At 33.4% G+C, this 11,925-nt stretch overlaps 2 protein-coding genes across 2 annotated transcripts; one reads left to right on the top strand and one right to left on the bottom strand.

Moving 5' to 3' along the window:
• Window positions 1-3,139: 3,139 nt before the first annotated feature.
• On the top strand, window positions 3,140-3,724 carry LOC110275442 (uncharacterized). The gene has a single exon (XM_021131541.2). The coding sequence runs from the start codon at window positions 3,235-3,237 to the stop codon at window positions 3,493-3,495; it is 261 nt and encodes an 86-aa protein (XP_020987200.1). The 5' UTR covers window positions 3,140-3,234; the 3' UTR covers window positions 3,496-3,724.
• Window positions 3,725-5,784: 2,060 nt separating this feature from the next.
• Window positions 5,785-9,299, bottom strand: LOC107467888 (probable serine/threonine-protein kinase At1g54610). The gene is made up of 7 exons (XM_016087108.3): window positions 8,542-9,299; window positions 7,811-8,095; window positions 7,398-7,715; window positions 7,091-7,312; window positions 6,771-6,865; window positions 6,563-6,662; window positions 5,785-6,262 (listed from the first exon to the last, which is right to left on the bottom strand). Exons 1-7 carry the CDS (start codon window positions 8,983-8,985, stop codon window positions 5,939-5,941), a joined length of 1,788 nt encoding a protein of 595 aa, XP_015942594.1. The 5' UTR covers window positions 8,986-9,299; the 3' UTR covers window positions 5,785-5,938.
• Window positions 9,300-11,925: the final 2,626 nt, after the last annotated feature.

Here is an 11,925-nt window from a genome sequence, read left to right on the forward strand (position 1 = left end):
TAGATGAAAAGTTGGGCTTTTAAGTGGACAACTTTCGATCAAAGAATTAAAAACCAAAAACGGTTCTAAGGCTCTCTTGATATAATTTCACCAAAAACGGATATGACCAAAAGAAAAAATAAACAAAAATGGAAGGTTGGGCAAAACTAAAACAATTATTTGAAATATAAAATTCTAGAGGCATGCCGCTTGAAAGCTATGCTATAACTTAATTAGCTAGCTAAGAGAGCCTCACAATTAAAACTTTATTTTAAGCTGATTTTGAGTTTATCAAGGATCAAACTCTTGATTTTTTTGATTTAAAACTCTAATACTATGTCATAATACCACTCATTCTAGAAGTTTATGCTGATGGAAAAAGATAACACTAATGGTTATTTGTGTCCTTAACGTTTAAATCGTCCTATTTGTATTCCTAATGTTTATAAAAGTGATTTAATGTTATCCTACTATCAATTATACTAACAAATCAGATTATATTTTTCAATTATTTTCACTTGGATGTATTCATTCTCAATTAAGTTTCACTTGGATGTGTTCCATTTTAATATTATACCGACTATTTGTGTTTAGATTCAATTATATCCCCTAGAAAAGTGAATTATTTAAATGTTGTAGGAATTAGTTTCAACTTTTGATGAGCTATTTTTCGGAGTGGATCATCGATTCTATTTCAGACATTTATATTCTAACTTCAACAAGAGATTTTTAAAACTCAACTAAAGCATTTATGATATGTAATTGACTCACTTTTACAAACGTTAGAGATATAAATAGGATGATTTAAACGTTAGGGACACAAATAAGATTTACTCCAAACGTTGAGGACAAAAATAATACTTTACTCTATAATATATTAGTTACCAGTAAAAAAGTTATAAAAAAATAAAAAAATTATATTTTTAATATGTTTATTATGCATTTATTAAAAAAATTACTAAGAATATTATTATAGCCTTAATATCTATTCTATAAATATATTTTAGCTAAACATTTAAAAAAAAAAACTTGGTGGTGCGTTTTTATTGTCTTGAATTCAGTTGTGCTCCTCAATCATAATTATTGCAGATTTGTAGCGCAATTAATGAGCTTGAGCATTACCTTTACCTTTTTCTCTTATTGTTTGTTTTGATAAGAAATCGTAAAGAACACACACATGCTACTATATGTAAATATCAAGGTTTTCAAAACTATACTAATCGTCCGATAGAATTAGAGATTTAATGATTTAAAATTTAATGGAGATTTAATAAAATATATATCTCTTTAGGAAAAAAGTATTTTATTATTTTATTATTTTAAATCATTTAATTATTAAAAATTTATATCGATTTTACTAATTAACCAAATTTTAATTTTTTTTATTTTTGATTAATTTATTCTCAATCAATTTTTTACTTAGATTGAATTAATCTAGTAACCGATTTTCAATTAACTTGAATTCGAACCATGATATAGAATATATTTGTGTTTGTTACGATTAGCAATGAAAAGTCCTACTATGAAAAAGAAAATTAAAATTTGAAATCTAGAGAAGATAGATTTTAGGACTTCATCCCCACTATGTAAAATGCTAAAGGGCATTTGGAATATTCATTAGAATTGCTTGGAATATGATTTCGAGAACCGCATAAAGAAAAGGCCAAAAATTAAATAAAAAATCATGAAGCTTCATTGATATTTATAGTGGTGGGTTGCCCAATTAATCCATGATGGTAACCTGGAATATAATTAATTAGCATGGCCCCTTTATTTCGTTTATCTTTTTGGTATAGAGGCTCCTATTTTTGGAGTCTACATATACATACATCAAATTGATAAAGAATAAGAATATAATAAATAAATAAGATGCTGACCCTCAAAGAATTCTCTGAACATGTTGAAAATGGAGTATATATCATCCAATCAAACTCAAATAGCTTCAATTTTCTTTTACCATCTATGTATCCTCAACCTCATGATGATTGTTGAATGGACCAAATCTTATTAGCCATTTAGAAGCTACAAATATATTTATGTGTATACATATGAATGGAAGCCAAAGTTTTTATTTGTGTTATAAATAATTTTTCAGTAATAACAAATAATTTATCAGAAAATATTGGTGTCACCCACTTTTAACAACCAATAACTATAATGATAATGGTGATGATAATGATAATGATATGAGTTTGGTCAATTATATATAATTGTATTAGGTAACTAACTTCTAAGGTTTTTGTTTTATATTTTTTGGTTGTTCACATATTTTTCAGCCCAACAAGTCAATAATTAATCTGTTGCGGATCTGAGCTCTATTTAAGAATCTGCCTCTGATCAATGAGTTGTTGCATGTACAAGTTGAAATTCGAATTCGAACCCCCGACACTTGCTTAAACAGACGAGTGAGTTGACCACTCAACTAACCTAAATTAATTCATTTTATTTTAGTTTTTTTGTAATGTTTGATATCTACATGGAAATTAAAACCCAAGGCCCACAAAAGCCATAAGAAGCTGATATTGACATAAAGTGATTAGAGATAACTCCATTTAATTTACCTCTTTTTAACAAGAGAAATGGTTGGGGGATTGCACTAGCTAGAAGCTCCCCCATTACTAAACAACATAAATGAGAATGCATCATAGCTTGCAAATGGAAAATTGGCATCTGTTCAAAGCAAAAGCTAGTGCCTTATCTTGGTATCATAATTCACAAACAAAGCAACCACCTTGGTCCCCCCACTAAATATGGTGGGTCCATACCCTTACCATGCGAATTCATCACTAGGAAATATTGGTCCCAACTAGGGTTGGCTCCTATGTTGACTTTTCACTCATGCATAGTGTCATTTGAGTAGTTTGATTCTTAATGTGTCTATTGATTAAGTATTTCAATCAAATACAAAGTACTAAGTACTAAGTATAGTATTACATTATTGTTTAAATTTAAAATGAATAAATTAAAATATAATTTATTCTAAATTTAGTAGTTTAAACAAGTATGCTCCACCTCTAAAATTTTCAATGACCCTTATGATTTTCCAAAATAAAAAAAGTAGCTATCAAACATCACACATGGGATGCCACCACTATAGATCATGGATCATGATGTAGTAGTACTAATCCTCTCCCTCTAAAATCCCATGATCACTTTTTGTCCTATTATTTTTTCCTTCTCAATTGTATTTTATAGATATATATATTCCTGTTCCATGCAATAATAAGAGAAGGTTTCATTCTAAAGCATTTGGTGATGGAGAAAAGCAAGTCATTCCCTGAATACTCATGCTCTTACTCTGAGTTTGGATTCAGAGAAAGATCCAACTCATATAGTTTCAATGGTCCAACTGAGAAGGGAGGTGGATTTTCTGCAGCAAGTGATCCTGAGCTTAAGAGGAAGAAGAGGATCAAGGCCTATAATGTGTTGACATCAGAGGGGAAGCTCAAAACCAGTTTCAGAAACAGCTTCAAGTGGATCAAGAACAAGTTCAGTGATATCCGCTATGGTGTGTGATTGTGTGAACCATTAGAATTGCTTACAAGCAAAGGTAAGAATATTTAAGGAAAACAAAAAGTGTTTTCAGATCATCATCAAAAGTGTTTTCTTGGTTTGTAAGAGTAAGAGAAAACAAGCAATCTAGCATGCTTTGTATGAAACAATCAAGAGTTCAAAATGTATGTATGTTCATAGGAACTATGATTAGTAATAGTAACATAGACTTCTATTGTTGTCCTTATCTTTAGTTATTCTCTTTTGGTACTCTAATTCTTTTGCCAAAAAGACCTGAGATATAGTAGAAAGGATTTATATATATAGCTGATAAAGTAACTAAAAACATTCATATAAAGCCTCTTTGCACTTGTAATTCACTTTTACTTGAGAGTTAAGACAACCATTTTTCATTCCTTATCTTTATTTATCATTTCTTTTTTATTTACTTTCTTGGTGATGGTATTTGTTGTCAAGCTCCAATATTCTTTCTGGTTAATATCAATCTGCAATAATATCTTCAATCTAAATAAAATAAATGAGCAAAGATAATTGGAAAAGTCATTTATAGGATACAAATTTTCCTTTGAGGTCACACAGAAACAACTCATCCGTTGCTCTAAGGTTCATTCAATTTTTGTTGTTGAACATATCACTGAAATACTCTCAAGAATCTAAAAGTTTTCTTTTTATCCTATGCAAAAGAAACGAATTACTGTTACAATTTGGAAACTTGTACTTGGATTTGACCCTTGGAGTTTATTGCTCAACACATGGTGCCAAGGGAAGGGATCTCAAAACTTACAATAGTTCCATTTTCATCATTGGTTCTTTGTTCTGCATATTATAGAACTCTAGAATCCAAATTCAATGGATGTACTGCATCAATAGCATATAAAGAAGAAAATAAAACGACAAAGGAGTAAAACAAACAACTAAGACAACCAGAAAGTAGGAGTGTTCAAATTCAAATCGACCCAAATTAAACCGTTCATTCAAACTAAAAATCGATTAAAATCATACTAATTTAAATTTGATCGGATTTTATTTTTGACAAATCATACGGATTGGATCGAATTTTGGATCTATTCTTCAAAATCAATCCACTCCAAACCATACAATGTAATATAATATTATTATTGTATTATCATATTTAAAATTTTACTTATAATATATTCAATTTATTATACATTTTTATCATATTCATATATTATTATTATATAGTGGGTATTTTATGAATTCAAAATAAAATTTATTTATTTATTTATTTATTTTAATGAATTTATAATTTTATTTTTATTATTATGTTATTGTTGATTTTTTAAGATACTATTGAGACTTGTTATGTCATTGTTAGTTATTTAGAATTTGGTGTTGAGACTTATTATGTATATTATTTTTTCAAATTTACAAAGTCGCAAATCGACTGCAATCCAAAACACTTGAAATTTGATTGAATTGTTTAACAAAAATTATCAAAAATTATCCAATCCAAATCGCACCTTAAATTTCAAAATTAATATATATAATAAGAGTATTTTAATTATTTTATATAATAGGGATATTGTAGTAATTTTTTATAAAAAATAATATTAATTTAGACATATTCAAAATTTGATTCACTGTTCATTTATCAAATTAATTTTTCTGACCTAATTTTGATAAAAATAACATAATTTAAATTATTATATGTGTTAAATTTTAATTATTAAAAAATATCTTTAAAAAAAGACGTTTTCTGCGTCTTTATGGAAGCATCCTCCTAAATAAAATTAGTGTTTAGATCAGATAATTGTTTGACACAAAGCTAATCCAAACCGTACTGTGATCGTCTCTATTAGAAAGTGACATTCCAACTTACTGCACTTCTTGCATTATGTAAACAACTTGAATTATCTTAACCATGATTATAGGGAAGCTGCGGTTCATTTTGACATGCAATTTACTAGTTTTTGTAATTATATTACAAGTAATCTTTTAACGATAATTTGGTATGTAGGACAGAGAATTCAGTACATAATATTCAGGAGAAGAATGCTAGATGACCATCAAAAGTTATTGTTTTTGACTATCAGCTAGCCATCAATGTTTAAAAATATAACATAAAATATGTTGTTAGATTACTAGACTAAACAAATTAGCCTTAAAGAATTGAGTTAATAGCTAAATGATGGCCAAAATCAATAAATTCTGATAGCTCCTAACATTTCTCTACACGGGAAATAAGATAACCCAGATAAGTATGATCCAAATTTGATAATGATATAAAAACCAATAAGTATTTACTTTAACCATTGATGATTAATGATTCAGTGGAAAACAATCAATCAATTACAGGTTCTAATTGAATTGAACCAATTGTATGTTTCTAATTCTATAGGTACAATTTTTAAGGGTCAATATTTGAGATATAGTAACTAATTGCAAGGTGGTTTTACAATATCCATAAAAAATTGTACAAAATTTTCTAATCAATTTCAAAGAGTAAATAGTCCTCCCTCTTAAAGTTTCTAAATTCTCTGGTAGAAGCACTCCTGAAACTGAATCTGTTGTAGTCATCATTCTGGGTTGCTTTTGGTTTTGACTTGGGTAATGGAGGAAGGTACCTTGTAATTTCACCAACACTGCCATGGTGATGGTATTTTGGGGCCACCTTTTTATCTGAAGCCAAAAGTGGAAACTGCTCCTTAGCCACACCAGGGTTTACACTAGATGAGGTACTGCTTATGGTTGCGCTACCCGGTTCTTCGCTTGGAATGTAAGTTTCAGGTTCCACATTCCTTCTTGAATCCTAGATATTATGTGAATTCAATACCTCAGTACTTAAGCAATGAATCAACTATCAAAGTAGTTGTGCTAGAAACATATGCATAACCAGAAAAAAAGAAAAGAAAAAAGAAAAAAACCAGATGGATCAATGAACATCAGAGATGTATCAGTCACACATCATATAAGGTGATAAAAATATTAATAGGAACTGAAACCATCATGTAAGAGTTGCTAGTTTATCATTAGCATCATCTAATGACCATTTTGCCTTGGTTTATGCATGAAAATCAAAGATTTCTAAAGCACATGGTTTGAAACTTACCTCCTTGTTAGACACAGTATGTTCTATCTGCCTCTTGGGAGCTAGACTCTTGCGACGCTCCAGGTATGTACGAGAACGCCTGATTTTAGAGTTCATGTACCTAGAAATATTAGTAAAGCAATGAGATTCAATTTATATGTTCATCAAACTAGGAAAATAAAAATGGGATTGATTGATCAATGTCATATTTTGAGCCAAAGTGACTTACTTGATCTGTTCTTTGGCTTGATCATGTTCATCTTCTTCTCTGTGGATTACAGGCAAACCAGAGAGATCACAGGCCAACGGGCTTGTAAAGAAAAACTGCAGGCCAAAGATAATTGTATATGAGAAGTTTGGAATAGCTTACTCATGCAATGATTTTACTTCCTAGTTATTCATTAGCAATTGCAATCTGAACTTAATATTATATTGGACACACATGAGCTTGCTTGCTAAGTCTACAATTGCTTCATGATCAACAAAATGAATGTTATGGATGTGTTGTGCACATTTTAATGGGAATTGTCAATAGATACTTGCACACACCGGATTGTTAAGAGCTTTAGATGCAGTTCCACGGAATGCCGGTTCCAAAGCAAGGAGGGTACATAAAAGCCCCAAAGAAGATGGAGGGAGATCCCTGAAAGTTTCTAGAAAGCTAGGTCGATACGACCTTGGAGGTCTAAATGATGCAGATATTTTAAATTTTTTCCAGTACTCCTCTGATGGTGTGCCACATAATCTGAAAATTCTATGAAGTTGCTCAACCTGGAAGCAGATATATTTCATGAGTAGTGGTAACATATAGACACTGGAAAGTTGAAAAACAATGGCACAATATCAGCAGTATCACCTCTGTTCGGCCAGGCATGAGTGGAATTCCGGTGAACATTTCTGCAAGGAGGCATCCAGCACTCCATAGATCAATACCAACTCCATAATCCGTGGCACCTAACAGCAACTCAGGGGCTCTATACCAGAGTGTCACGACCCGGCTTGTGAGAGGATGCTCATGGTTTGGACTATAATAGTTGGCTAGCCCAAAATCTGCAATCTTAAGCATTCCATTTCTATCAATCAAAAGGTTTGATCCCTTTATATCTCGATGTAAAATTCCCCTCTCATGGCAATGCTGCAGACCAGAAAGCAATTGCTGCATATAGCACTTGACCTACAATATACAATTTTACCTTTTAAGATTATAAAGGAGAATTATGGGATCCAAATACTAAAATGGCACTGAAGGGAAAGTGGGAAACTCCCAACCTGCGGCTCGGTTAGCCTCTCTTCAGAATGAGAGATAATTCTTGTCAAATCCGTTTGCATGAAGTCAAAAACTAGATATATACTGTATTGCATTCTTGAAGTGGCTAATCCTTTAAGTTTTAGCACATTAGGATGATCCAATCTTTGTAGTATCAAGATTTCTCTTGCCATAAATTTAATGCTTTCGGGCTCTGATGTATTGAAGCGAACCTTTTTTAGGGCAACAATTTCTCCGGTGTCCCGATCTAGAGCTTTATAGACATTGCTGTATGTTCCTTGTCCTACCTGCATAAATGTGTAAAACAGGCCAAGTCAACTGGCTAGCTCACATCAGCCATTAACTTCTCTAAAGTTTACCTATCAGATTTCGATGTTTGAAAAGAAGAACAGACAGATTGAAGCTGAATACCACTGAAGATTATTGCTTTTCTATACTAGACATAAATCAATAACATGGTTGCATGATAGCTTACAGTTCTCATAAAGTAACTGATCAGATCATTGATTAAACTTAAGACAACAGTTATAACTAGTAAGGCTTTGGACATGTGCACTAAACCAAATGTAAGAAGATAAAACTCTGGATTTCATTATTCAAACAAGGAAAATATATAAATAGCTCAGCACTATGAATTGAATGCCCAAATCATTTTGCAATACCCTTGAATCTTCATCCTAATGGCCAGAAGCCTTGCATCAAAAGAGGGAACTGAGAAAGAGAAAATAGGGACCTTATCAATCATTTTGTAGGATTCAGCACTCTTTGGGACCAATCCACCAAAGACTTGAGCAGGAACATTATCAACTAGCCATTTGGGCCATCCATCAACCATCTCATAGTCATCCTCAAAAGTCTTCTTCTTTGCCAATTCTCTCTTCTTCCTCTCTCTAGTAACACCCCCTTTCCCCTTGCCACTTTCACCATTGTTGCCGCCAGGAACAGCAGCAAGCTCATTAACTCTTGCAAGGTTTCTGGGTTGAGGTTGTTCTCTCTTCTGATGATGATGATGATGCCTACCATTAGCATCCTCCATAGGTTCATACTTTTGACCAGTGGATCTTCTGTGAGCAACAAAATCAGAATTTGACACATACCCATTTTCCAATTTGAGCCTGTCTAGTCCCTTGGGTTCATGAGCAGGACCTTCAAGTGTCTTGGCCTGAACACACCCCATAAAAGCACCCCTTCTTCTTCTTCTTCTTTGATACTTTTTATTGGAGGGACAGAGTAGAGAGAAGAAGTAGAATTAGAAAAAAGAAAAGGAGGAAATGGGGGTGGGATGAAATGATGAATGTGAAGTTGATAGTGACAGAAATGGGAAGAAGGAGAAGGCGGCCATGGGCGGCACATTTGGAATGTTGCTGTGTGTAGTTTGTAAATAAGCAAAATGGGTGCTTTTTCTTTTCTTGGGATTCACTGATGAGTTGAGAGTTGAGACACACTGAACATGTCTTCTTTCTTTGCTTTCTCCGCAGAGAGAGAAGAGAGAGAGTGCACACGTGTCTGTCATTGGGCAGACAGGAAATCCAGATATTCTTCTTGTGTGTGGGTCCCAACTGCCGGCAACCTCGTCAGAATTTTGCACACCAGATTCCCTCATTATTTTTGTCCTCTACTTTTTTTATATATATATTATGTTAAATAATTTAATTAAGGTAAAAACTCTTCTCCAGTCGATTTCGACTGAAGTTTGATAGTTGAGAATCGTTAGATGAAAATTTAGTCAAATCATCTAACGACTTTCAGTTATAAACTTCACTTTCAGTTATAAACTTCACGTGAAGTTAACTGTACCTAATTTTCACTTTTAATTAAATATTTTAAATTATTTAATAGTTCTTAAATCTGTTGCTTATTAATAATCTAATCAAGTTTACGTACTCCTATCTTATTATTAAAGCAAGAGTTTCTGAAAGAGTCTAGCAGAGGAAACGACACAAATGTCCAACACAAGAACAATATAGAAGCACTCACAACACAATATGGCAGCAACTATAACAAGCAAATATAGCAAGTAAAGCAATAACAAGAACACACCAAGATTTTAACGTGGAAAACCCCCTCAATGTGAGAGGTAAAAACCACGGGTCGTCCAGACCAATGAAATAGCTCCACTATAATCAAATGAGGTACAAGAGAGTCTCAAACAAAGCACAAAAACGTGCATATAACCAGCCAAAACATCAATGCACCAAAGCTCACAAATAATAGTCAAGAAGATGAAATATACCCAAAAAACAGAGCTGATGTCGAAGCCAATTTCTCCCTCTACAGACCTCCAATTAAAATCTCCACCGTTCACAATGAAGAACAAGATGTGAAGAATCTACTGTTCAAATTTCACGTCGATCCAACGGTGAAAGAATGAGAAACTGTTGTTCCAAAATTTCTGCTCTGTGTAAAAACGGGAAACCTAATTTCTCTCTTGCGAAACCAGTTTCTCCTACTGAAAACCTCCAATCAACATCTCCACCGATCAGAATGAAGAACAAGATGATAAGAACACGCACTTTAAATTTCAAGCCGATCCAACGGTGAACAATTGAGAAACTGCCATTTGAAATTTACTGCTTTGGGCAAAAACGGGAATTCTTTTTTCCCTCTTCTCTCTCAATTGGTGGCTATTCACTCTTTCTCTCAAAAGACCTCAAAAACTGAATTAGGGTTGTAACACTAGGGTGCAAGAATACACTCCCAAAATGTTGGGCTTGGGCTTCACAAAGGAGAGAAAAAAAAAACCCAACAAATCTCCCCCTTCTTGACTAGGTGGAGGCCCTCGCCATTCCGGTGACCAAACAACATGTTTCAAACTTTTCTCTTGACAATGCTTTTGTCATCATATCAGCACCATTGTCATCAGTGTGAACTTTCTCAAGTTCCAACAACTTGGAATCTAACACATCCCGTATCCAGTGATACCTAACATCGATATGTTTTGATCTTGGATGAAAAGTAGAATTCTTGGCAAGATGAATAGCACTTTGGCTATCACACAACAAGACATAACGGTCTTGCTTAAAACCAAGTGCTGCAAGAAACTTCTTCATCCACAACAACTCTTTACATGCTTCAGTTGCTGCAATAAACTCTGCCTCTGTAGTAGAAAGTGCAACACACTTTTGTAGCCTTGACTGCCATGAAATAGCTCCCCCTGCAAACTTGACCAAATAATCTGAAGTAGACTTTCGAGAATCAATATCTCCTGCCATGTCTGCATCAGTAAAGCCAACTAGCAAAGGTTTCTCACCACCAAAACTCAAACTCAAGTTAGTTGTACCTTTGAGATATCTCATAATCCATTTAACAGCATTCCAATGTTCTTTACCTGGATTAGAGAGAAAACGACTCACAGTACCAACCGCATAAGCGATGTCTGGTCTAGTACACACCATAGCATACATCAAGCTTCCAACAGCTGAGGCATAAGGAATTTCATCCATTGCTTGTTTCTCCTCATCAGTGGTTGGACACTGCTTGGTACTCAACTTAAAATGAGGAGCAAAAGAACTAGCAACACATTTGGCATCATTCATGCCAAACCTTTGAAGCACCTTCTTTATGTACTTCTCCTGTGACAAATAAAGCTTCTTGGAATCTTTATAACGAGTAATAGTCATGCCCAAAATTTGTTTGGCAGGACCCAAGTCCTTCATAGCAAAGAACCTGCTCAACTGTTTCTTCAACTCATTAATCCTCAAAGCATTCTTGCCCACAATCAAAATATCATCCACATAAAGCAAAAGAATGATAAAATCATCATCAGAAAAATTTTTGCACAAATACACAATGATCTGAAGTTGTCTTATGGTAACCATGCTTCCCCATAACAGATTCAAACTTCTTGTACCACTGTCTTGGAGCTTGCTTCAACCCATAAAGACTCTTCTTAAGCTTGCACACAAAATCTTCTTTTCCTTTAACAACAAAGCCCTCCGGTTGCTCCATGTAGATCTCCTTATCTAAATCACCATGAAGAAAAGCTGTCTTCACATCCATTTGCTCAATCTCCAAATCAAGAGATGCTGCTAATCCAAGCACAGTACGAATGGATGACATCCTCACAACAGGAGAAAAGATCTCCTCATAATCAACACCTTTTCTCTGGCTAAAACCT

This window comes from Arachis duranensis, chromosome 9 (assembly GCF_000817695.3).
Source record: "Arachis duranensis cultivar V14167 chromosome 9, aradu.V14167.gnm2.J7QH, whole genome shotgun sequence".
Lineage (NCBI taxonomy): Eukaryota > Viridiplantae > Streptophyta > Magnoliopsida > Fabales > Fabaceae > Arachis > Arachis duranensis.